Source organism: Labrus bergylta, chromosome 2 (assembly GCF_963930695.1).
Source record: "Labrus bergylta chromosome 2, fLabBer1.1, whole genome shotgun sequence".
NCBI classification, from domain to species: Eukaryota; Metazoa; Chordata; class Actinopteri; order Labriformes; family Labridae; genus Labrus; species Labrus bergylta.
In genome coordinates, this window is record NC_089196.1 from 18,077,531 (window position 1) to 18,104,686 (window position 27,156).

Sequence of the window (27,156 nt, forward strand, 5' to 3'; positions counted from 1 at the left end):
TTTCCATGTCAGAGAGATTTATTGAGATGTTTTCAGGCAAAAGGTGGGTAAAGAAACATCTACTTTCATGAAAACAAAGTAGGCATTGGTGAGGAATAAACCAAGGCGTGTATCGCCATTCAGCTAAATAATACAGAGATATGACTTTTGGTCCACATTGCCTGGTATGAGCTTTGCAAAAGTTGAACGTAAAAGGCTCAAGAGCAATGACAAGAAACTCAGCTAAGAGGCTGAAATTCTGTAAAAAGTGATTTTGCAAACATCACTGACCCCAACCGATCATCTGTAATATAAAGAGCACTTGATGAATGACTTAAAGAAAAGGATTAACATACCAGGAAACAAAACATCTTTGTGAAACACACATCAAGGTTTAGCTGGGGTTAATCCCAACTGCACAGAGAAATGCCTTCTCTCATGCGATCAAATGAATGCCAGCAGAAATTAATAATCCAATGATCATCAGTACAGATACAATAAAATCAGTTTAACAATGATGACATCTTATCCAGATATAAATAGATTACTTGAGCAGCTTTTTTGAGGTGGACATATTGGGATGTAAAGTGACATTTTGTTAGTAAGAGTTTTTGCACTATAGGAACGGCTGTTAATGCACCGACAAAATTAACTTGGTTCATGACCTCAGCAGATGCCACTGACGGAGGGCTTCAGTCCTACAGGCCTTCAAGGAAACAGAGGTTATCAAGTCTACCATCAGAAAGACAAAGCCTCCTCTCATCAAGGCATATAGAATCCGAATAGCTTTATAATAAAGGCAGAGTCAAAGTAGGGTATTTGATTTATACTTTGAACATCTTTAAGGATTTTTTTTTTGTTCAACAAATGTAAACAAAAGTCTTGCATTCCTTACTTCATTCGGGAAATTTGATCTCTTGCAGCAAAAAATCCAAAGACACATAAACGGCCCTGTGGATGGAAGACAAATGGAGCGACATCTTGGCTTTTTCAAATCCTAAAATATTTTTGATTGTACTCAGTTTTTCAACAGTTAATCTTTGTTTAGACCTGGCTCAAACTTTGACGAATGACACCAGAGCATGTACAGAGTGTTGTGCATTAACAATGATGTAGCAATTAAATCGATCATCTGTGTTAAGACGTAGCCGACACAAAGGCTTCCCAATCCATCTCAGGCCATCTCAGGCTCTGTTAAGCCTCTAAATCCAGTAATCAGTGATTTAAAAAGATTTTCAGGCAGTTCTGCCAGAGCTTTGATCACTCCAATAATGACTTCCTAGCAAATTTGCAAACAATGTGTGCTGGGTTCAGCAGCGGCCCAAGGCCAGTGGAAATCTCTTTAGGAGGATTCCCCTGAAGCTCGCTTATTCTCTCTCTCTCTCTTTTATGAAATCCATCAAGTCCTCCCTTTAAAATCCGCTGTAACAGCCTTATTATTTTAAATCTCACATCGTTCACTCATACAGGCCGCTCGTGTTATGTGATCTGATATCTCTCAAAACAGATTAAACATACATCAAGGATGGACTTCTTTTTTTTTTCAGTGACTGTAATGTTTGGTTTTTGCAGGGGAGATCTAATTATTTACTTTGATTGGATCTACTACTTAAAGTAGGTTTGATCTTATAATTACAGGGCAGACCCGAAAGCTTATGTAGGTCTTCATACCACACTCTGAGGCATGAACAGCTGTAACAACTCTCTTCACCTCCACAGTCAAACACAGAGACCAGTAGAGTGGTTTCTTCAGCAAAAAAAAAAAAAAAATCTCATATCACTACTGGGAACAAAATTATCATTTTAAGCCAAAGCAGGCAAAATGCTGTATTTTAAGCACCAAAAAAGGCAAGAGACGCACAAATGGGAAAGAAGCATGCACAGATGTTTAACCAAAGCTAAAATTACAACTCTGTACTCCCCTACTTCAAATTACAGAGAAAACACCACTGAAAGGACTGCAGACTGTTCAGCGGTACGAAAAGCAAGGCTAGATTTGACACGACAGCCGCTCAGACAGGGAAGCGGAGTGGAAGTCATTTTCTCTGAAGAAACAGAGGAGGGATGGGAGTCATAATCACAGGGAGGTGGAGGTTGGGGGTGACACATCCGAGCAGAGGAGGCCCGACTTTGATCCTGTGGACAGAGGGGTCGTCTCACTAAGGTGTTAATTGAGAAACCTCTGCCATATGTCCACAAAGGCTGCATGACCAAGCCTGATGATGTGGGGGCCAAGAGTGCGCCTCTAAGCCCGATGTACCAACCAACACAGGGTCCCCCCCCCCCCCGATCCTGCTTATGTGTCAGGGGGAATCCAGTAAGAGGCTGTGGAAAGCTCTGCGTGTTGGACAACGTCAATGTACAGCTTTAACACTAAGCTTGTTAAAGAATGAACAAGTCTGAGCTTAGATAAGTCTGTGATAAACAAGAAGCACATGAACTGGCAACATGAATTAGCAACTTTTTGCATTTATGTGCAGATAGAAGAACACGTCTAATCGCAGAAGAACAATTTCATGTTAAATTAGTTTTAATAAAGAGACACAACTGCCTTAAAGCCCACTAGAAACCCAATTCCACATTAGCCTGTTATAATATCAATGATTTTATTGATAAAGCACCAAATCCCAAAACACTTCAAGAGCAGGACCATTCTCATTGTCATACTACATAAAGATTCAATGTTAATCCACCTTGAGAACTTGTCAACAGAGGCAAGGGAAAAACATCTTTAACCCAGGCAGAACCAAACTCATTTATAGACAGCCATCTGAATCAGCTGGACGGCTGGACGGATCCAGGGCCGATATTTAGCTTTGCAGTCACGACTTTGAGAACAAACTGGCATCTCAGGGTTACAGACAGACAACAACTTAAAGACGTCATGACCCATGCTGTACATGAAAGCATAAACAAGACTGAGCTGCTGGTTGAAGTTTCCAAAACACAACTCTTCGGCTAAACCATCAAGGACAAGTTAGTTCAAATTCCACAGCAAGAATTGGAGAAAGCATTTCAGATGGATAAGGTGACTCTACATCAAATGGCAGATTATTGGGTATAAACTTGGGTTAAAAACAAGCAATTAAACAGAAATCCTTTCTTCATGAATACTTAATGTCAACATTTTGTTTCAACTGTTTTAGTAAAGTCAACTTTACTTCATGGTCATGTTTGAAGACATCTGAGCTGCTTTTGAAATGTAATGTGTTCTCCATTAACATGTGTTCAGTGCAAATAAGTGTATAGATTAAGGCTTTGTTTGGACTTATACCTGCCTTAATTCTGGATTTACTATCAAATAAAAGAAGTTTAACTAAACTTTTAATAACACGAAAATGCATTTACCACAAGTATTGATATCCTACAATTTAATTAATATGTGATGGCGAGATTACCACAGTGTCAATATGACTGAAATGGTTTCTGGCTAAATAAAATTCATCTTTAAAAAAATGTGTTCTTTTCCCAAGGTGACAGAACAAAGATCCCCAGGTTGGTCCTTTTAAGTCTGAAGGAATGCTTTGGTAGGTCTCCTTGATGAAAGTGCTGCTTGTAATCTCTATTCCTATTATACTCAGGTGTAGAAAAATGGATTCAGGGATATGCCAAAAAGTGCCACACTGGAAGCCAAAGAATTTCAATAACCTCAGTTACAAAGCTCGTGGAAAAGCCTCTGAGTGCAGCAGGAGATGAAGAGCCCTCTATTTGATCCCCTCTGAACCAAATACAATAGAAGACCACCATCCAGGTTTATATCCCCTTTATTCTGTTTCTTGACTGCTTCAGCGTCCCACCGCAAGCTACAAGTAGCCTTCTGCACTGTTCTGTATCTTTAAGAAGAGGCAATGGAAACGGGCATTGACAAAGAAAACACATTTGTTTTGTGTTTAGATGTTATAGGCTACTAAGATGTTTTGGACTGTGGTGGTAACTGATTTAAGCTGTTGAGTCAAAATGAGTCAACAAGGGTCATATAGTGGTGAGGGATTAAGAGAACACTATAGAGATGGGTCAGTGTTTCCAAAGCAAAATCTTAGAAATAGCATGTCGCCTCATGAGGACACAAGTTAAATCTTAATGAATCAATAGACTTTTACCTCGCCATGTCCCTGCACTTAAAGCTCAAAGTTCAAGCCATGGGCTGCCACTGAACCATGTGAGGCACTTCACTTCCATGACACCTGTCCGGCGCGAACAAGCTTTATTAGTCCGGAGGAGGAGGGGGGAAACGCAGCAACGATTTAAGGAAGGCAGGCGAAAACAAACGCCATATGACTTTAAACATAATCCTGCTTAACCAGCAGCGCTTCATGGGATTGTCTGGTCTGCGTGTCTGCAGCACCACCTGACCCCAAAGATGCATGTTCCTCAAAGGCTCGTGCAGTCTAATCATAGTCTCGTACATGTTAACGCGAGGGGGGGAAACACATCTTCAACGACTAAACCACTACCGAGTGCGAACAAACTAACGCAGCCTGCTCCTTTACATTTATCACAGAAAGCTCCAAGCGAGTGCAAAGTGTTTTCAACTCACCCGATGCCAAGTGTGTCCCAAGCTCTTTTTTTTTTGCACTTGAATGCAACTTGTTTTCCTCGTTTGAATATCAAATGGTTTGTCCTTGAAGTGAAATTGTCGACAGGAAAATCGTCCGGATGAGGTAGTAAATCTACGCCCAAAACTCTACTTTTAGCCTCCGGTCGCACACGGCACGTCCCGTCTGCAAGCTCCAGCAGCCTCTTTGTACTTCTCCGCCTCAGCAGCAAGTTGTTAACCCGCGGTCATGCGCAGTCGGTGCTCAGTCGAGCCCTCGTTGCTAATATGAAGGTCAGGTCAGGCAGGTGTAGCTCGCTTACCTGCTGAAAGGTCGGCCTTACTTTTGTGCGGTTTGGGAGGCTAGAGTCTGTAATGATAATAATTATTCATTAGACTCAGTTAAAACGACTCACCGATCAAAGAATTTAGCCTAATGCTTAAAATGTTCAATGTCTCTAAAAAGAAAATTGGCGCATTGATAATATGAAAAGTGTCTCCACTGATCAGCATCTAGTCCGACAGAAGCCCATTAAAACTTCACACACACGGGTCGATTTAGATTAGGCCTGAAGTGTGTATTAAGGGAGTTGAAATGTAATTCGTGGCCATCAAAACACTCTTCGACAGTGTTTGGGACAGTGCGAGAGAGACTGTCCCAGTTGGTCCCAGACGAGGTGGCCAAGATCGCCATCTTGTGGCGTCTTGTTGCCACGCAGGTTAGAAAAACTTGGAGATTTAAGGTTGAAGACGTTTATCACCTTAGTAAAAAAAAAAAAAGAAAAAAAAAGTGCAGCAAGTAGGCCTAAGAGAAGTTTGTGGCCTATTTGTTTTCAGCATGAGCCGATGCAACATTGGAAAGAAAGTAAGAAGATGCTTTATGGAGCCAGCTGCTCTTTTGACCAATTATGGGTAACCTATTTCCACTTTAATCACTGAAGTATTTCCATTTTATGAGGCCCTTGGCTAGACATTTTAGCAGCAAATATGACACGTTTTCCCATTATTTGTCTTTAATAACTTAAGAGTCTTTTCTGATTTAGTTTTTACTTGGTGGACAGTGAGATATAGGCTAGCCCCTGTCTACATGTTACATTGTAATAAGGTTATTTATTAACCTATAGCTTTATTACAGTTATATATATATAGTTATAGTTATAGTTATTTTTTAACCTATAGCTTTATTACAGTTATATATATATAGTTATAGTTATAGTTATTTTTTAACCTATAGCCTTTACATAAACTTACTTCTATGGGCTAAGCCTAAACCAACATGAGGCTATAGCTATGGAAGTTTTTTTTACTTCAACAGTGGGCCTACTTTTTAACCAATTTTAAGTCTCCACGTGCAGTGAGGCACAAAAAGCTATGTGTTTGATTGTTGCACATGTCTGAGTAGCCTATGAATAGAAAGATCACCCTCATAGACAGATATTTTTACTACATGGCCTCAAGTGAGTTCATGTTTTCGTTTGTTTAATATGCCATGGAAATCATGGTATTTTAAAACAAGGGAAAGGCCCTCCCCAAAGGTTTAAAATGAACATGTAATAGGCTATTTCATTGATTTGTAAATGAAGAAAGACAGTAAGAATGGATGGATGGATGGATGGATAGATAGATAGATGGATAGATACATAGATAGATAGATAGATAGATAGATAGATAGATAGATAGATAGATAGATAGATAGAATGGAAATAAGATAAGTTATCTATTCAAGCATAGAAATAGTGTGTATGCACACCATGCACACTATCAGAAGGACAGATTTTGAAACAGCTCCATTGTTTTCTACCTGTTGAAAAGTACACGACCGGTTTTGCGCAACCCCAGTTTTCACCCGGGCATGCACGGAGTCTATTATTCTGTCCATATCCCGGTGTTGGTACACTCATCATTTCATCACAGTCAGTTTGTACAGAGCGGGTCGTGTTTCCAGCGGAGCCACACCTCTCTTGCTGCTGTGGATTGGCGCTTGTGTCAACACTCCTTCCGCCAAGTTCCGCGTCGCAGAGCATTTAAAGTCCTGCAGCGTTTCCTCCAAACTTCTACTCTCAAGCTGCAGGGACTATCCGCCACCATGTCCGAACGAGGAGCCTTCGACACCAACGTGGTCACCATGACCCGGTTCGTTATGGAGGAGGGCAGGAAGGCGAAAGGCACCGGAGAGCTGACAACGCTGCTGAGCTCGCTGTGCACGGCGGTGAAAGCCATCTCGTGCGCTGTGCGTAAAGCTGGGATCGCCCACCTGTGAGTAAACTGTGCAGAAAAAATAACTGAACAAGCTAAACTGGACCCCGTTTCAGTTTTATTTCCGCGAGGTAACTGATGCTTAAGTTCTATTCATCCACGTTGGCACAGACTGAGCAGGAGAATAGTTCCTTGCGCACCAATCAAGAAGTGCATACCTGAAAACACCACGCCCACATTCATATCATTTACTCTTTTTTTTAATATTTATCTAAAAGACATATATTGTAGGTTATTTGTATTTTTCTGTTACATCTTTTCCTTACATTATGTATACGATCTCGTGATTTCCAAACATTTTTGCTCTTCTACAATTTTTATTTCCTCTTCCTTTCTGATCCTCTTTTATTGTATTCATCTCCGTTTGTGCTATTTCTGTCAATTCTTTGGTGTGTTCAATCTCTATGGGTGTCAATTTTGATTATAAAAAGTCCACTGCACAAAGTGCTTTACAAAGGCAGCAAAATAAAATCGTTAGCTTTATAAGATAGTCTAACTACCATGCAATAACAAAAAAAAACAGATACAAGGAACAATCGGAGGTGGAGCCAGTGAGTGATGGAAGAGGCAACTTGAGATTTTAGTTTGCACCACTTGTGAAACTAATTCCATTAGAATGCCCGGGTTCATAGGTTCATTTAGGAGCTCTTATTTAGTTTTCTGCAAGTGTGAAAACCCATGTGGCCTTCATGAGCAGACGTTAATTCACTTTAGTGATGCAGTGCTTTGCTGAATCAAGCTGTCTGCTGTGTGAAACTGCAGTGTCATGCATCAGTTGCACTTTTTTTGTTTTTTGTTTTTTGTTTTTTGCAATCTAAACTGTGACTCAAGTGATTATGATTTCATTCAAAATCAAATCACACTTATCTTAGTACAGACCAACAAAATAGTGTCTACAATTTGTGAAGATTAATTAGAAATTATTGGAAAAAATAGCCAAGTATTCAACGATATAAAACACTTGTGAAAAATAACATTTTTATCAGTTAAATTCCTCTTTTGGTTGCAGTTTTAACCCTGATTCCAATTGTTGTTGTTCTCATCTTTTGTGTCTCGTCAGTTATGGTATTGCTGGCAGCACCAATGTGACAGGGGACCAGGTGAAGAAGCTGGACATCCTCTCCAATGATCTGATCATCAACATGTTGAAGTCATCTTTTACCTCCTGTGTGCTGGTGTCTGAGGAGAACGAGAAAGCGATCATTATAGAACCAGAAAAGAGGGTGAGTGGGAAGAGAACAGTCCTTGATTTCCATGTCAAAAAATGAAACTGTGTGAGTGATGCATCTCTGTGATGACCCGTTGGCTCACTGAAACAGGATCCTCCAGTTTCTCCTGGGTTAATGTAAATTGAAAACGAGATCATTTCCTCATGGGATCCCTTCTTGTTAAACTGGTTTAGTGGAAATAGAAAAAAACACAGCAGGTTTCAAAATAAGTGAATGAAATTACTTTTAGCGTAATCCCTTCCACCAGTGTGATGAAACACATTTTTTAATTAGTATGTTGAATTAAAGGTTCCCTGTTGACTTGTAGTCCTTCAGCAAAACTAAGCATTTTATATATATGCCGGTCACTTGTTAGTTAGAGTCAATGATTCCTACACACTACACATGGTGAAATCACCTTTTCAAATGCCTTTATTAATCTATCGCTTCCCTTATTCATTTCATTGCTCTTAATCTTTCTTATCCATTCTTAATCCTTCTACTGTTTTAACCTTTTAATTAATCCTTCTTTTATTCATGTAATTGCTCTTAATCTTTTTATCCATTCCTAATCCTTCTTCTGATGTTTTTCTCTTCTGTCCTCTGTTGCTTTTTTTATATTTATTATACACTCCTTTTTGTCTTCCCCTTTGAGACCTGCTTGTTGTATCTTTTTTATTCCTTGTATTGTACATGTATTATGTTTGAAGACTTCTTTTTGTTTGGCCTGACTTTTGATTTTTATTGTGTTATTGTCCTGAGCACATGTCTTTGCTTTGCCTGTCAAAGCACTTTGTTATCATCTGTTTGTAAAGGTGTTATGTAATTAACGTTATTATTATTATTATCATCAGTATTAAAAGAAGGATTACTATTTCAGTAAGCAGGTGGCATTGCACAAAAAAATACGAAACAATTTCATGAAAATGCTGGGAAGAAGCAGGCTGCTAAAATCAGACTACAGTGTAAATAATAAAGATCAGCTTAACACTTGTCACATGCTGAAGGAAATACATTCAACAATGCAATTTGGCGAGTAGTGCTGGTAAACATGACTTTGTTTATTTACGAGAAAACTCCACAGGGCACGATTAACAACAGGGTACAGCATTAGCAGTTATTTCAGTCGCTCTTCTTTCTTCCTCCAGGGTAAATACATCGTGTGCTTTGATCCTCTGGACGGCTCATCCAATATCGACTGTCTCGTCTCCATCGGTACTATCTTTTCCGTTTACAAAAAGGTGAAAAACATGGGTTGAATTCTTTGTCCTCCATCCACAAACTTAAAGCTGATCTCTGTGTCGACCTCGTAACTTGATGTCTGTAGCTACTCGTATTCCGTCTCTGTCTTCTGTTGGTATGGATGCTTAAGTAATCTACAAAGAGCTGAAATTAAGTTGACAAGGATTAACACAGTTCATTTTTACTGTTTCTCTTCAGATCAGTGATGATGAGCCCTGTGAGAAGGACGCCCTGCAGCCTGGCAGGAACCTTGTTGCAGCAGGTTATGCGCTGTATGGCAGCGCAACCATGATGGTGATCTCAACTGGCAATGGAGTCAACGGCTTTATGCTCGACCCAGTGAGTCATTTCTGCATAATGTCAGCATATCACATGAAAAAACTTGCAACTTAATTATGTACAAAACGCATTGGTTTTGAGGTAATTTGTAACATTTCTGCTTTTTCCTCATCAGGCAATTGGTGAATTCATCCTGGTCGATCGGGATGTAAAGATCAAGAAGCGGGGAAAGATTTACAGCTTGAATGAAGGTTATGCAAAGTACTTTGAACCCGCTGACACAGAATACGTGCAGAAGAAGAAGTTCCCTCAGGTAACATTCATATCAGGGCATGTGTGAGCTGGGCTTCATTTTAAATATTAACATCTAATACTTAAAAAAACATTAAATGGCTTGTTTTCAGCAAATATCCAGGTCCTCTTGCTGTCCAAGGAACAGTTTATGTTAGTTAAACCACAATAAAATGTTAATATGCTTGTGTTTGCCAGGATTTTGATCTGTAGTATTAAATGAAATGATTGTGTGTTTTCAAATGGAGACTCTTGTCCAGTACAGGTTTATGTAGTGTACTACTAATGCACCATTTTAAATGACTGTAGGATGGCACCGAACCCTTTGGTGCCCGATACATTGGTTCTATGGTGGCAGATGTCCACAGAACGCTGATGTATGGAGGCATCTTTTTATACCCTGGAAATGTGAAGAGCCCCAATGGAAAGGTAAGGAACCACTGAGAATTAAACATTTGAAGCAGGACCTTGGATCATTGATTATTCTATTATAACATCCCGTCTAGGGCTGGAACTCATTTTTTATTTTTGTGTTGATTCATTTTCTTTATTATTTTCCCAGTTATTAAGCTTGAGTTATTTGGTCTTTAAATGAATGGTAAATGTTGAAAAGTGTTTCCTGAAGACTTCTCCTTATGTCTTTTGTCATCATCATCCCAAAGGTATATTCCATTTACTCTCATTAAAGCGTAAAAAAAAGCAAAAGATATTCACATTTAGGAAGGTGGAGACAGATTTGGAAATGTTTATACAATCCAACTCTATAAATCCTCAATCAAAATATAAATAGTTTCCTCTGTATTTCTTTTATTGTTTGCTTTGGTCTATAGATTGAATTGCTTTGTAGTGACACAGATGGTCTAGTGGTTAGGACTCACCCCAGGTGGGCAAACCAAGGTTCCATCCCAACCTGCTGCTCTTTTCCCCTCATGCCTTCCCCACTCTCCTCTGTTTCCTTCTCGATTCACTGTCCTACCAAATAAAGGATAAAAGTTAAAAAATAAAAAATAAAAATCCATAAAACAAATAAACATAAAATAGTTGGTTCAATGGTTTTACGATGAGACCATACTGAAGAAAGTGTCACAATGGTGTTTCTTCACTTCCCGCACTCATCCACTATTACGAGAGTGAGCCAAACATGATGTTGAAAAAGGTAGAAAGGAACGATTTGTAATGCCTATGAGAAGTTAGAGAAATGACAACCTGTGTGCTTTCATAATACACAAACGCTTCAAGCTTTGAAAACTATCCCCTTCTTTCGTCTACAGTGAGTGCAGAAAGCTCATTGGGATTTTGTCGAGCATCTTTTACACTGGAAGCACTCTATAAAGGGAACTCTCCAAAATAAACTGGAAGAACAATACAGCAAGAATGAAAACCATTCCCTTAATATCCTCACTTGCCTATTGTTTTGTGACAGAACATTATTTTACATACATTTTATTATGTAGTGTTTGTTGACCTAAGGCTGTGGTTATAAGTATAGGCATATTTACACAATCCAAACTGAACTCTGCCTCTTCCTTAAAGCTGCGGCTGCTATACGAAGGCAACCCCATGGCCTACATCATAGAGCAGGCGGGCGGCATGGCCTCCACAGGCCTTCAGACCATCCTGGACATCCAGCCTGAGAGCATCCATCAGCGGGTGCCTGTGGCTATGGGCTCCTCTGAAGACGTGTTGGAGTACATCGCCATCTGCCAGAAACATGCAAAGAAGTGAGACAACGGCAAGTTGCTCTCAAGCCAGCCTTAAATTAAAAAAAAAAAAAACCTTGTACCTCCAAAGTGACAGTCTTACCAGAAATAAGGAAGTTGTCATCAATCCATTTTTCATAATGTGGTGTGGAGTTTTAAACTGTGCCTTAAGATCAGAAATAGCAGCATTACATCATTGATGAAACCAAATTTGGAGTTACAAGGTTTTGTAGCCACACCAGCATTGATCTGTTTGTAGAAAGCTGAATGATAGTAGAAAGAAGTTGGTGCAATGGTCACCTGAGAACTGTGACTTACAAGCTCAGTTACACACAAACATGCACACATTCCTCAAAAAAGACCAAATATGTCCCAAATTACCACAAACAAATGTACTTGAATAAAGAAAACCTGAAGTCCTTTCCTGCTCTGTTTACCTCCACCTGTGCCTTAACTAGAATAAACATGTTATTTACCTTTGAAGGACCAAATACACAACCTCTATGCAATCAAACCTGTGGCCTTTTACACTGTGAACGACGCCTGTTTGAAATAAAGTCTCAATAAATGAAAAAGTGTTTTTCATCATTTGAAATGTGTCTTATTTAAAAGTTTTACCAGTTTGAAGAGTTTGTTCATTGGGAAGCGAGTCTTCGATATTTTGCAAGTTGCATCAACATGCAGTCTTAACACAATCATGTCTGCTCAGATTAAAGTTCTTCAAACTTCAAACACTCATGTCAAAACCCTAAGAAAATATAATATTATAATAATAAATATATATAAATATATAATATAATAAGTTAGGAAGCCATTTTTAGGGTTCAAAATCTTCAGCTATTCGACTCATAGAACCATGGCATTTTGTAGCCCCCCCCCCCCCCCCCCCCCCCCCCCCAAAAAGGTGTTCAACACTTACATGTAAAACAAATTAAAGAGCTCAGGCAGATGCCATATTTGCACATCTGTACAGTAAAATAGAGCAATGTAGGGTTGATTTCTGAGCCCCAGGCAGTCCCCAGTGTTTGAACATATAAATATTTCCATAAGTCCGGATAAAAATATATTATTTGATTGATGTTGTATCAGATTTCACACTATATTACACATATAGAATCTGACATATGGTATGTACAAGCCAAGGTTGCAATTTGTTGCCCGTTTGATATGCTAACTTGTACAGATGGTGAAAATGAGAAAAGAGATCTCTTGTGGATATGAGTGTGTAAAGTTGCAAGTTCCTCTGTATTGTTTTCATGATTTGTATAAACAGAAAACAAGGTTTAAACCCACCAGCTGTGCGTAAGATAAACTATATTATATGCACTAAGCAATTTAGATAATGAGAACAGAATTTGAACTGAAGACTTCAAATAAATTCATAGCAATGAAGAAATTAAACAGCTGGAAGATTTCCTGTTTACAAAAGCAGAGAGATACTTCATCCAGAGGAGTTGACCTTTAACATAAAGGTCACATGAAACTCACACAGCCCTTATGACATTTAAAGTTGAGCTGCCGTTGTCACCCTACCTAGCAACCCCGTCTTTTCTTTTCATGTTACATTTAGTATTAAATTCATTAAATTCATTGTTTTCATGTTCATGTACAAAAAGATGTGGTTAAAGTACTGACAGTTTACCTAAGAGGACTTATATTGCCCAAGTTTTGAGTTGCATCTCACACAATGTTGCAAACTTTTCAACCTCATGATTAACAGCTCTTGTCTTGTGCAGGACTAAACTGTGCTAGTCTTTCTCTATAGCCGACACCTGACACCCCCTCGCCCACCTCCAAATACACACACACACACACACACACACACACACACACACACACACACACACACACACACACACACACACACACACACACACACACTCTTCCACTCAGCTGCACACACAAATAGATCCTCTGGCTTGCCGTCATGGCCCTGGGTATGAAAAGGACTTGGCTGGTAATGAGGTCTCTCACTTGCTGTCCGCCCTCCACCTCTCCGGGACAGAAGAACCAGTACCCAGCATGTCGGACCAGTCGGCGTTTGACACGGACGTATGGACCCTGACCCGGTTCGTCATCGAGACCGGTCGCCAGGCCAAGGGGGCGACCGGTGAACTGACCCAGCTCATCAATGCTATTCTGACTGCAATCAAAGCCATCTCCTCTGCTGTGCGTAAGGCAGGCCTGGCCCACTTGTAAGTACTGATGCACATTTATATGTATACTGTCACTGCGCCAACACATAACTCAGAAGTGTATAATGACCGTGTGCAGTTGCAGTGATGTTAAACAAAGGCTAATGTGCAAATGTTATCTCCTATTTAATATAATAATGATTCTTTACTGAACTCTGTTAAACTTGTGCTGCCTGCATACCTCTCTGGAAATGTCAAAGGTCAAGGTCAGCTGCAGGACAGCGGTCCTTAAATTGTTGCTCAGGGTGGTTGTTGTAACATGATTCTTTCCCACAGTAGATGGGTTTTAATGCCAAAAGTTCAAAAAGATTTGAGTTAGTTCTGCAAATGAAGGATTTTTAGGTTTTTTTTTATGAATTCAATTGATCCAACAATAGAAAAGTGAAGTGAGGAACAAGTTGTGCTAAGCTGTGTCAACATGATTGATTGTAATGTGCAGTCAAGCGGTCATGCAGCTGTGTCTGATTTATTTGCATTTCTCTAATCTTGGCGCGATAAAAGACTGCGCCGTGTCTTTTCTGAGTTTTGTGAAGCAGGGGATAACATACAACAGAAAAGAGGTTGTGCAATATTTTAGTTTGTTGAAAAGTGACACAATGGCGAGTTTTTTTTTTCTCGATAAGCGAGGTAATACCTGAAAGAAGCCATGGTGGGGAAAGTATTCAGACTATTCACTTCAGTAAAATTATTATTACCACAATTTCAAAACACTCCAGTATAAGGCAAAAGCCTTATTTTAAACTTGTATGTAAGTAGTACAAGCAAAACAAACGTAAAGAATACAACCAAAAAGTACTCATGAGAGTTTCACTGTTGTATCAGATGTTCAGCATTAGTGTGTTTGCTTGTATTTCTAGGGCTGTAGATGTTAAATGTATGAGCATTTTGATTGCTTGATATACTCCCAGGTTACGTTAGCACCAGTATTATTAATCCTTGTTTTTAATGTGAACTTAAAGCCTACAAATGCAAACAGAGGGGCCTCGAAGGAGAAACTGAGCCAAGCCCCGCAGAATGAGTCATGAATCAGTGAATTTCAATCACATTAAGGTTATGTAACCAAAAACACATCAACATTATTTTAAACTATTTTAAGATACTTGATAAAATGCTCATGGCTCCTGGTCCAAAGGTAATGAATGATCACATTGTTGTCTTCATCACACTTTTTCTTAGCACCCTCTTGCACCTTCTAAGAGCAGAACAATCTCTTCTTTTTCAAAAGATGCATGCTAACAAGTTGTCTCTTAATGAAGTAGGCTATTTATATACGTGAGGCTAAATCCTGGCTGCTGATTGGCTGTTCCACACAGACAGGGTATGGCGGGCTCAGTGAACGTGACGGGAGATGATGTGAAGAAGCTGGACGTGCTGTCTAACCTCCTGGTCATCAACATGCTGCAGGCCTCTTACGGTACCTGCTGCATGGTGTCTGAAGAGAACAAGGAGATCATCGTCACGCCCAAAGATAAGAGGGTGAGAGGTGAACGACAGTCCTCTGTCTCACTGCATGGAGAAGGAGGCCAGGTTTTTTAAGACAGGGAGGTGTTAAGGATAGATCCATTATTCAAAAGTTGATGACATATTATTAGCACACAGATGTTAATTAATCAGACTAAGGAGAATGAGTCAGTCAAAAAGAGTTTTCAACACCTAAAATGATGTTCAAGCTCACTAAGCCATGATTTAAGGTCTATTGCTACTTCCATTTGGTGCTGCCAAAGTGTGAGTTTATGTGATGAAGAAAATGTTTGAGGAAGTTACTGAATCTGAGAGGCAAACAGTGTGTCCATACCTTCATCAAAACATTTCATCATATACATTTCCATTTCTCATTAGCTACATTGAACAATGATTTATTAAGCTGCAGTTTTCCGGAAACTTCCTTAAGATCTGCTGTTTGGTCGCATTACTGCATTATATCTGGAGTCCTTTTTTCTTTATGTATCCAAAACATTTTACTTGGTGAAAAGTTAATTGTTTGACTTTTACACCACCAGAGCTTTCGTTGTAGTATATCTTAACATCAAGATAACTATTTCATAAGAAAGAATATTTTCAGATAACTACTCTAAACAGTGTCTGAGGGGCAGGGGGAAAGTAAATGACTTAAACTTATTATGCACTCTATAATGTTTTCTCCAGTGAAATATCAAAAATGAGTAATCTACATTGCATAATATCCACAGGATCAACACTTCTCCACCGGAGGGGCACTCTAAAGGGTGCTACATCTCATTTTTCCCCGAGTCCTGCCCTGACATGTGACCACATTGTCCTCTTTTAGCTGCTGAATGAATATTGCATTGTCCCTGGAATTCCCATCGAACTAGACGACCCATAAATAATTAAGAACTGAATACGAAGACGTTTACTGAATTCATTTCAGTAAACTCATTTCAATGTAAAGGTTTGAGACAGTGATTGCTATTTATTATTTTAAAAAAGGGGGAAGAAATACATTTTGGGAAAATAAAGGTCTTAAACTGATGAAGGTCTCTTACCGATAGAAACAGAGCATGCTTTAATACATTTGTATTATCAGTATTTTTGTGAGGGTACTTATTAGAGCAAAACTTAACTTAACTTTAAACAACATCTAAGCCTGATTTTTTTTTTTCCCACACAGGGAAAGTACGTGGTCTGCTTTGACCCTCTGGATGGTTCCAGTAACATCGACTGCTTGGCTTCAATCGGCACCATATTTGCCATCTACAAACGGGTGAGACTGATGCAGCTAGATACACAAAACACTCTGACAACATTGTTATGATTATTCTGCTGAGAATGTGTTGATATTACAATGTAAGGTTAAAAAAAAAAAAAAAAGTCTGATTAAAATAGAGGAAAACATTTTTTCTATAGTGTGTTTTTCTTAAATACATAACTGAGAGTCATTCATGTATTGTAAAACAGCAAAATTCTTTAATTTTATGGTTTTATTTGAAGATGTTCTTTTAATCAGTCATTTTTTTACCTTGAAAGTGCACTGACACTCTGCAGACACAAGGGGGCATTGCAGTCCAGCTAATCTGGGTGTCTGCGTGCAGATCATGTTATCAAATACTTTCCAGGGTTACAGCCTGTTTTACTGGCTTTACAAGCAGTAGAGAACCAATGCAGGAAATGTTGTTTAGTCATAGTTGACAAACACGTAAAACATCTCATAAGCTACAAATAAAAACGCACAGCACACACACTTGTTCACAGCTGGGTGCACAAGAACTCACTATGAATTATGCTTGTTTTTCACACTTCAAATACATAACTTTGTCTTGATAACTTCAACTAAATTCTCAGCATCAGGGTACTGCACAGTGGGCTCCCTCTCTTTTATAGTTGATTGAAAACTTTTGGCTGTAAATGGCTGCATTTAGTCCTTTAACAAACTTTTTTTTAGTTTTTGGTATCTGTAAATTGTCACCACTTTTTGTCATGTGGTTCAGGTTACAGATGGGGAGCCCACAGAGGAAGATGCCCTGCAGCCTGGAAACAACATGGTGTGTGCGGGATACGCCCTGTACGGCAGTGCCACACTGGTCGCCCTCAGCACAGGTGCTGGCCTCAACTTCTTTATGCTGGACCCTGTGAGTATCTCATAGTCACTGCCTTTTAATGTAAACTCTGCAGCAATCTTCTTTCCGCATCCTCCCCTACTCAACTTTATTGTCTCTCCCTCTGTGTTTTTATGCTTTTATTGCCCTATAACCTTTTATTTAAGAAAACACACATTATTCTCATGTCAATCATTCCTTAATGCTGCTCCTCTCCACAATTAAATCAGGGATGAAGAGGACTGTGAATACACATAAGTCCTTTTTTATTTGGTGAAAAAGGTTGCATAACCTCAATTATCCTTTCAGGAATGCTTATGAAATCCAACGTAAGAGCAAATCACATTGTATAAAGATCCCTTAAGGCAACAGAGAAAGAAAATCATCCCTTACAAAAAATCATTTCAGCTTGTATCGTTTGTCTTGGATGATTAGCACATCTTTTTTTTCCACAACATTTTTATCATCTTGTTTTTATTTTAAGCAGTTAGGGTCCCAACACAGGGAACTACATACAGCATGTTCTGTGTACAGGTTCAATACCACACATAAATACAAATCTTCAAGGAAAACAACTGATCATCAGGAATTTGTTTTTTGAAAAGCAGCTTTAGTTATTGCAGGACAAAAGCTTCACTATATGTTACCGTTGGTAGTCTGCTTGTTGTTGTTTTGCACCCCGAGAATAGAATAGATCTGCCACCCTACTCTGCTGCTTTTCACTCATGATATTCAAGGGCTTCGAGAGATTTTCAGGCCTTACAAGAATAATATTGCATCTGCACTCCTAAGTCTTTCCAATAATGCCATAACACATTACCCTCTATTGCTATGTAATATTATGTTGTGTTATGATTATTATTGGCCTCCAAGAATGTATCCATGAAACACTGCATTTTAATGGACTTTTTCATGTCTTTCTGATGATTTAATTTTCTTTAGTAACCACATATCTTCTTTGAGGAAAATCTCCAATGCATGTTGATGATTTAGTATCGCAATCAAAAGGTGAACTTTTTTTTTTTTAAATCCTTTTAATGTGTTTTGAAGAATCTATTTCTACCAAATATTCATTTACACAAATCCAACTGCAGTGAATTACATTTTTGAATATACTTCTAAGTGTAACCCAGTCTTTTGAAGGGCTCAGGTGTAGTTTTTAACCCTGTAAAAATTATATTCAGGCCATTGGGGAGTTCATTCTGACTGAGAGGAACGTGAAAATAAAGCCAAAGGGGAAGATCTACAGTGTGAACGAGGGCTACGCCAAGTACTTCCACCCCTCCATCAACGAATACCTCAAACATAAAAAGTACCCAGAGGTAAGAACATATCACAGAATTATAACTTCTATAGAGACACTGCAGTGCACAGAAACGTATGAATGATCCCCCCCTTAATTTGTCTTTTGAAATTGATCAGTGACACTTTTCCTTTGTTGCTTTGAATCTGAAACCTTGAACCAGAGCTGTGTCATAGAAGTGAGTCTTGTAGCCTCTCAAACTGCTGACACACAGCTATACTGAACTCTTCTGGCCTCAGCACACATTTTAAACACCAGAGGCCTCTCAAACTCATTATGTGAACCCTGAGCAAGCATTTGCTCAGGCTCAGTGAGTTGACATTTGGACTTTTAAATAACGCTCAGGTTAAATTGAGGTTTACTGCATCTCAAAGACAGAGAGTGACAGCATGAGTGAAAACTGCTTATCCGTATTTCACGGTCGTTTTAGCAATATTCTAACACTCTGTAATAAGAGGATCTGCTTTATCTTTTAAACAAATTGATACACCACATATATATTGTCAATATAAGACGTGCACTGAAACATTAAAGTGACAAACATAAGTTTAAAATGGAGTGAAGAAACATCATGCAAACAAGTACCACAGCAAGAGGAGCATGTGATAAAGGGTCAGTCAGGCGTGATAGTGAGACAGGTCGGTCAGCTGATCTTCAGGATGGCAACTAACTTCAGGAAACATCGTGTTCCTCAGGAAACTACAGCTTGTCATCAGTGCACAAACACTGGCGCACACTCAGCACTTCTCCAGCACACTCATCCAACATGACCGCAACGTTTGTTTGGTCATCAGTATCCATCTCATCTGTCATAGGTTCCATCAATTTCCAAACTGTCATGAAATATTGTCTGGATAATATTGTCTTCTTCTTTTTTTTATAATTCCCATCATCTTTTTTTTGTCTGATGTTCTTGTGTTTCAAATACATGGGCCAGACGTGGCCATCGAACAGGCCGGGGGGGGTCTGGCACAGTGTAGTTCCTAGAGCAGGGTATATAATATATTAATATTAGATTTGGCTCTCAAAGGCTTGTTTGAGCAGTGAATCAAAATATTTGAAGAAACATTTTGGATCTTTTCACTACTGCCCTGGTTACTGAAACTGTTTTTACCAAACTGACCGAAACACAAGCTCCACTTTTTTCTAGAATATATACATTTATATATTTGTATATGTTGGTTTTCCAACATGTTAAACAACCTCTCCCAAAGCTTTACTTATACTGCAACTCTCACTTTCATTCAGATCCAGACTCTTCTGTATGCCCCTGCATTAAATGTAATGGACTGTTTGTCATATATTATGCTTGCCTTTGCTTTCACTATTTGTATCTCGTTTCCTCTATTTGAGGTTATTTTTCATCTTTTTTTCTGCACTCTCTGATATCCAAATAAGTCTTTTTATAATACCATGTGTTTCTTTTCTTATCAAATTCTGTAAAACCCTTTGAATAGCCTTTTATGCTAAACCAACCATTGCATCTTTCGTCGGTTAAGTTAGGTTTTTGCGGATGCGGTGAAGTTATGAATTCCATAACTTTTGAGCTGAGCCATCTTTCCTTAATGATATGCAAAGTGATAGTGTAAGTTTAAACATCTTAAATATTGTTTCAGATTCTTCCACGCCACGCAAAAGCAATATTTCATTCTACAGAAATGATTTATATGAAATTTGAAATGTTGTCCTGCTGTGTATCTAGTACTAAACTTTTCTTAAACCAGCTGAACGCTCATCATCATCATGATACACTTCACGAACCCATAATGACCCAGCACATTGTAGCAGTAACCACACTGTGACTCAGTTTCACTGGTGTGTTGTGAAATGATAAAAAAAGACTTGTCACAAGGCTGATCTGAATCACAAATGTTGTTTTACTGACTGACAGGGAAGTTTAGATCTCGTGTAAAGGTAAAATCTATTGTCCTGTTCAAACCTAAGTGATAATCAGCGGCGATTCTAGAGTCTGCTGGGCTGGGGCCCTAAGCACAATTTACTGGGGGCCCCTCCAACCAGCGTTCATCGCCATTATGTTTTACATAATCTGACACCAATGGCAACTTTAAGTGACCAACATGAGTTTTCAAAGGAATAATATAAGCTTAAGTTGTTTACTTAGCAGATCAACAACATAGAGTACTGTCAGATGGGGCCCCTTTAGGGAGGTTTCCTGTCATTGTAAAATCTGCACATTCTGAGCCACTGCTGTGGTTTGTCAGTCCTTGGGGGGGGTGGGGGTGGGGGGGGGCATGTCATTCCCCACTCTCTCTCTCTCTCTCTCTCTCTCTGATTTCTGACTCTATCCACCCTATATCTCTAAATAAAGACATAAAAAAGCCCAACAACAAAGAAGTGTTTCTTCTTCTTCTCAGTACTTTTTCCTAAAACACAAGATAGAGACTATCATTTCATTTTATATCAGATAAAGTGAAATCTTTTAATGATTTATTTTGAGCCTAAACTGATCAAATGACACCAGATAGTTGTCTATGACTCAAACTAAAATATTTGTGCGCTAAGTCCTTGAAAACTTGCAGGTCAACACCACCTGATCAGTGCTTTCAGAACATTTATATTCTCATGAATATTTATACGTTTTGAGAAAAAAAATTCTTACACTTCTCCCTTTTAAAATTTCCCACAGCGTCTTTCTTTTTCATTTTCTGTTCTTTTATTTTAGGAAGTTTCATTTTGTCTGAACCGCCACCAGCTGAATGTGTTTAAATGAGAGTGTTGCGTAGTGTGGGTGGGTCTGTTTTTGGGAAATACTCTGCAAACACACACACACACACACACACACACACACACACACACACACACACACACACACACACACACACACACACACACACACACACACACACACACACACACAGACACAAACACACTCATCGCTCCCTCATGACGACTGGGCTGTGACTCTGCAAGCACATGACTCTGCATCACGTTGTGCCCGTCTGAACATGAAGCTCACTTCAGGGAAACTACAATCAGGTTTGACTTCAGGAATGTTTTGGCGGAAGCAGCTCTATACACAATAAAGCAAACACTTGTTGCTTTGCAAAAAATATGATTTTGTTGTACCCTTAAAGTCCACCTGTAAACCCATGCAGGACTTTTGAAACAGGCTGTTTTTGATGTTTGACGTAACACAGTGATCGCTTCTTTCAGCAGCAGATGGACTTTGACCTCCCTGTTGTTTGTTGATGAGTTTTTCAGGTCAGAAACGGCCCATGATCTCTGAAGGAAACAGATCTGCTGTGGCTGCAACTTTCAAAACCGCCTGACTAAGTTGTTTATGTACCACTATTTTATAATTAAACTGTATTATTAATATATTGGACAACTAATTAAACTTAAAATAGCTTACGGCCACTCTGAGTTCCAGATTTGCTTAGAAAATGCAGCAAAGTCTACAGTATGAATGTAAACCAATTTCTGTCACATCGCAGTAGTTTTATTAGTTCTCTTAACACAAACATAAAGTTATTCAAAAACAGTTGTCAGTTCTATTCATGTATGTTATTAAGTTTTCTCTATATCAAAAGAATAGGGAGCATTTTTTAATTTTTAATCATTAAAAATAGAAAAATTAAATAATGCAAGAGAGAACATTATTTTTTAATTTGATTCAGTGATGCTTTAGTATGAACATACAGAGCAGTGCATAAGAGCAGAGCAGTGTAGAGGGGCTGTAATATTTCCCTCTTTCATGTAGTGTAGACATGTTTTTTTTTTCAGCACTTGTTTGGTTAAACATGAGCTATATCAAACAGTTTCCTCAGAAGATGTCAGTGTGGTTGACCTGTTGGGGAGAAATAGTCAAAATTGTAAAATAAGACCTCTGTTGTACTTTTTAAAAGGTTCAGTATCCGAGTATAATGATGACTCCTCCAGACTGTCTGGAACCTTTTACTACTTCAAAGAGGTTTTATTATCTGACAGCTTAAAGCCTAAACGACTCTGGATACAATCAGAGAAATGAAATGTGCAGCATAGCAGAAGCCTGCTATACTAGTCCAAACATTTGATTCATATGGCTTCTAGTACAATGTTATATACATGCACTGAGTATGATATGATTTTTTTTAAAACATAAACTACCTTTGAGTGTGTTGATAGTTATTTAATATACGATTCAGAACATTGTGCATAAGCTGCAGCCATGTTTGTTCATAAAAATGCCTCGTTGGTTTTTAAACCCAGCACATGTTAGATAATCAGGTGTGATTTACCTACTGAATCAAGCTGAGTGGAACTCTGTAGGAACAGGCTGATATGGCAAAGTAAATAAAACATGACCTTGAGTATGTGTTAAAAACACAAAACAGTTTTACAGTTTTATGTTCTGAAGTGAATATCTGCATTAAGAGTTTGTGTATTTATTAAGTGAGATACACAGAAAGTAGCTGATCCTGTTAAGCTACCTGCATTTTAGATATTAAACAAAGGCCTCTAAATAATTGATTATCCTGTGACTGGAAAATTACACATGAAGATAGGGACTTAGCCTCATTGGAAATAGTCCTCTGTTAAAAAGTAATAAACATTGTTCAAACCTGAAGTGGGAAATATGTAAAGAATTTTACTTACAAACTAACTGTGTGTACATGTCCAAGTAATCTGGGCCATACAACCTTTAAATGAGGTCATGTAAGTAAAACTTTTCCCCTGTAATGGTATTTTACAGAGATTTATTTTTGTTAAAACCATGCATTAAGAGTAAGATACAATGTATTGACTCCATGTACTTATAATAAAATGCACTCTTGTCCTCTGCAGGACGGCAGCGCTCCATATGGAGCTCGGTATGTGGGCTCCATGGTGTCGGATATTCATCGCACCATCACCTACGGAGGTATCTTCATGTATCCGGCCAATGAGAAGAGCCCCAAAGGAAAGGTAACCCATCATTTCAAGAAGCTCATTTCACCTCACCAGTTTCTTATTGACATTAACAGGTTCATTTTCTGAGCTAAAAGACCTAATTAAACTCTAAAAACTTTAAAAAATGTAGATTGTGGACATTATATACAACCTTATCTGTATCCTCAGCATGACATAAGCTTCTCCGTGGTTCAGTCACATAGCTCATATGTGAACTTTTGCTGGAGCAAACTATTCTTCTGGGGTTTGTTGCATCATCTAAAAGTATTTTCATGATTCCAAAAATGTTTACTTAATGTGCAGAATGATAAGATTATTTTGTGTGGGTAGAAACACAGGCTAAAATCAAGTGTCTGCACTGCAAAGGCCTGCTCAATGGAGGAGTGAACTCCTTCTCCTTCAGGTGGACCCCAAAGGAAGGTTATGTCAGAATAAGTTTATCTGGCTTATTAAGAAAAAATTGGACCCTACCTGATTTATTACTGAGCCAAGTTGTAGCAGAGTCACCTGTCAGAAGTCACACAATGAGCCTCAGCAGTTTTTTTTCATAGGCTCTGTTAGAGCTGGAACAATCTTCATATTTTCCTTTGTCTTCCCTGATTACACATTTACACTAAACAGTACAATCTCAAAGTCCAACTTCAGTGTAAGGCACCTGTTTTTGTTGCCTGATGGATTTTATTGACACACATACCTTCAGTGACACACTGTACTTGGGATCCAGCGCTAGTGAAACCTGAGATTGTTTTTTCTGGGGGTGAGATAAATAAAGCTCAGACACAGTTCAGGGCTGGTTATAAAGATAAACAACAACCTCTTACATGTTCCATAACAACGATGATCAAATTTGTGACCCATGTATCCTGAAACAAGCTGTTATTATTTATATCGCTGACAATAGCTTACGCGCGTTTTCAACGTTGTCTTTGTAGTGGGTGAAGAACAACTCTCCAGATAGTGATGTGTGTCCGTGTTTATTTTGCCGATGTCTTTCCTTATTTTGTTTCCTGCTGTTTTTTTCTTCTTTTGTTTTCAACTTTCTTTCCATTTCAACTTCCTTTGAATTCTCCTGTTCTTCCTTTTTTTTATGTCTTTCTTTCTTTAGTTTCCTTCTTCCTTTTTAAATTTTCTAAATAATTAGATTTCTTTCACGTTTCCATTTTCTGTTCTTTCTCTTGTTTCTTTTTATTTTTCCTAACTGTGTTCTCTTTTTCTTGCCTGTATAAATCTGTCCCTTTATTTTTTCTTCTTCTTTTCATACATGCTTTAGCCGTCTCAGACTTACACTTTCCTATTTCTCTATGCACCTAAATGACTTTTTCTAACCTGTATTTTGGAGCCACATCACACTGTCATATATTTGATACGAAACAATATCCAGTTTAAACACAGATTTCTGTCAGTTCATGTACATGTACCTGACAGCAATATGCGTATTTGAAGCTGTTTTTGTATTTATCATGAAATAACATAATATACTGTCTGCTACAAAATAAAGAAAGTTAATTTTTTGGTTGAAAGAAGTGATTACCGAAGAAATCAGTCATTTTACCCTAAAATATGAAGTCTAAAATAAGCGTGCTGTTTAATAAGTGTTCCTTCTTGTGTTTCCTTTTGCATTTATCCCTCCAAGCTGCGGCTGCTGTACGAGTGTAACCCCATCGCTTTCCTCATCGAGCAAGCAGGAGGCCTCTCCACCACCGGCACCCAGAGGATACTGGACGTTCAGCCTGAATCAATCCACCAGCGGGTGCCCTTCGTGGCTGGATCCCATGATGACGTCAATGAGTACCTGTCTTTTGTCCAGAAGTACCAGTAGGCTTGAGTAAAACAAGTGCTCTCCAAGTATTTCAATATTGAAAGGTCAAAAAAGCTTATTAATAAGACATGTCAAGAGATTATTTTTGGACTTAAGAAAAGGACAATCAGGAAGATCAATTGAAGAAAACCCCGACACTGCTCACTGTACACTACAGCCTGTCGTTGCACGTCTTCTTTTGACATGTCCTCCAACATTTTCCTAAGAAATGAATATGTTTTGTTCAGTCCAACATTATAAATATATGGTTTTTCTTTTAAAGCAGCTCAACTTGTCTAAATTCCCTGAATTACAACACTTTTTTCTCAGTTTGCACAACGTGTGCTATAAAGGAATGTCCAGTTTCTCTTTGACTTAAAATGATGTATTTTAGTGTCGTTTAACCCATGAAATGAATTTGTTCTCCCGTATTTTAATATACCAACTCTGCCATAGAAACTGAATTAAAGCTGCACATTTGAAATTGAGAAGAGTCCATTAAGAATTTCCAAACGATCAGCAGAAAGCAAAATTAACTTCCAACAAATCCATTCTGTGTTTCTTTAATTGTTTCCTTGTTTCTGTATCTGTTACCTTAGTTTGTTTCCTTTTCTCCTTGATAATTTCACCCATTGTTTCCTTCTTCTATGTCAAATAATTTCCTTGTTTTGTTCTTTTTTTCATTCACATTTTGTTGTGTTTCCTACTTCCCTTCTTTTGTCAGTCCTGATGTCTTTACTGTCTCTTCTTTCCCAGACTTTTCTTCTTCTTTGAGTCATTTCATATTCTTTCTCCTCTCTTTCCTTTCTTGAGTCATTTCATTTCCATTTTATATTCCTCTTACTCTTCTTCCTGCTTTCCTCCCTTCCATGTCCTTCCTTTCCTCCCTTTGTTTATTTATGTCATGAAAATAAAACAGTGCCCTGAGTAGAACCTCCTCAAAGTAAAGTCTTCAATGAGTTTCATCTGTCATATTATTCAGTCAACAGTTTATAAAAAGCCAGAGCATTTGACAAACCTTCATTCAACCAGCTGCTCTACTGTTCAATGTGCACATCAACATGAACTCAGTAAACTCCTTTAACCTCCCAGCTTTACTTTAAAAACAACTTTTCTTTCTGTGATTTGGGTCAGTCAGCAGGAACCATCTGACCTACCATGGCTTGTTTACATCGACTTAAGAACGATTACTAAGTCAAAAAACAAACAAAGATAAACTCTTGAAGAAATCCTGCATTTAAGAAGAAGAGGTCAAAGTAGCCACATGCGTCATAACCCTTTCAGAGCACTCTTTGTGATTACAATTTTAGCCCAGTGTTAACGATGCATAATAATAACATGATAGTATTATGGTGATAATGTAAATACATACAAATATTTCAAAAGTGTAAACTATTTGGTACGTCGGTGGCGTGGGGGTTGGTGACCTGGCTTTGAATCCGACCTGAAGCATTCCCTGCTCTCTCTCCCTCGTTTCTGGCTGTGTCCAGCTGCCCTGTCTCTACATTAAAGGCATAAAAAGCCAAAAAAAATCAACCTTTAAAAAAAAGTGTATTTATTATTTAACCTTTATTTAACCAGTTTCCCATTTAGATTAAGGACCTCTTTTCCAAGGGAGACCTGGCCAAGATGGTCAGCAGCAAAAACATAAAGTTACACACAGAGACACAAAGGGTGACAAAGTGCAATTTACCAAAACATTTCATTTCACATTAAAAGAGAACCATATATGAGTCAAAACCGGGAGTCAGTAGTTCAAGCAGTTCACACTAAAAGCGAGGACATCCTATAGACTCGGCTTCCATGACTTTCAGTTTAGATTTAAAAACATTTGAGGACACTGCTCCTTGAATGTTATGTGTAAACTACTTGTTATTGTTCCTAACTCATTTCTATTCAAAAAGTTAAGAACTAATAAATACATTTA

At 38.5% G+C, this 27,156-nt stretch overlaps 3 protein-coding genes across 3 annotated transcripts in view; 2 read left to right on the forward strand and 1 right to left on the reverse strand.

The window, feature by feature from the left end:
- The window catches only part of kank1a (KN motif and ankyrin repeat domains 1a), a 54,667-nt gene extending 49,944 nt beyond the window's left edge, over positions 1-4,723 (reverse strand). The window contains exon 1 of the mRNA XM_020651370.3: positions 4,517-4,723. The gene's annotated coding sequence lies outside the window, so the exon portion shown is untranslated. The remainder of the gene's footprint in view (positions 1-4,516) is intronic.
- Positions 4,724-6,350: 1,627 nt separating this feature from the next.
- fbp1a (fructose-1,6-bisphosphatase 1a) lies at positions 6,351-12,077 on the forward strand. Its single transcript, XM_020651363.3, has 7 exons — positions 6,351-6,769; positions 7,830-7,992; positions 9,126-9,218; positions 9,418-9,558; positions 9,674-9,811; positions 10,099-10,218; positions 11,323-12,077. The coding sequence occupies exons 1-7, from the start codon at positions 6,366-6,368 to the stop codon at positions 11,512-11,514; spliced, it is 1,251 nt and encodes a 416-aa protein (XP_020507019.2). The 5' UTR covers positions 6,351-6,365; the 3' UTR covers positions 11,515-12,077.
- A 1,328-nt stretch (positions 12,078-13,405) lies between these two features.
- fbp2 (fructose-1,6-bisphosphatase 2) lies at positions 13,406-26,180 on the forward strand. The gene is made up of 7 exons (XM_020651368.3): positions 13,406-13,684; positions 14,998-15,160; positions 16,314-16,406; positions 17,131-17,271; positions 18,423-18,560; positions 23,327-23,446; positions 25,065-26,180. The coding sequence occupies exons 1-7, from the start codon at positions 13,512-13,514 to the stop codon at positions 25,248-25,250; spliced, it is 1,014 nt and encodes a 337-aa protein (XP_020507024.1). The 5' UTR covers positions 13,406-13,511; the 3' UTR covers positions 25,251-26,180.
- The last annotated feature ends 976 nt before the right edge of the window (positions 26,181-27,156 follow it).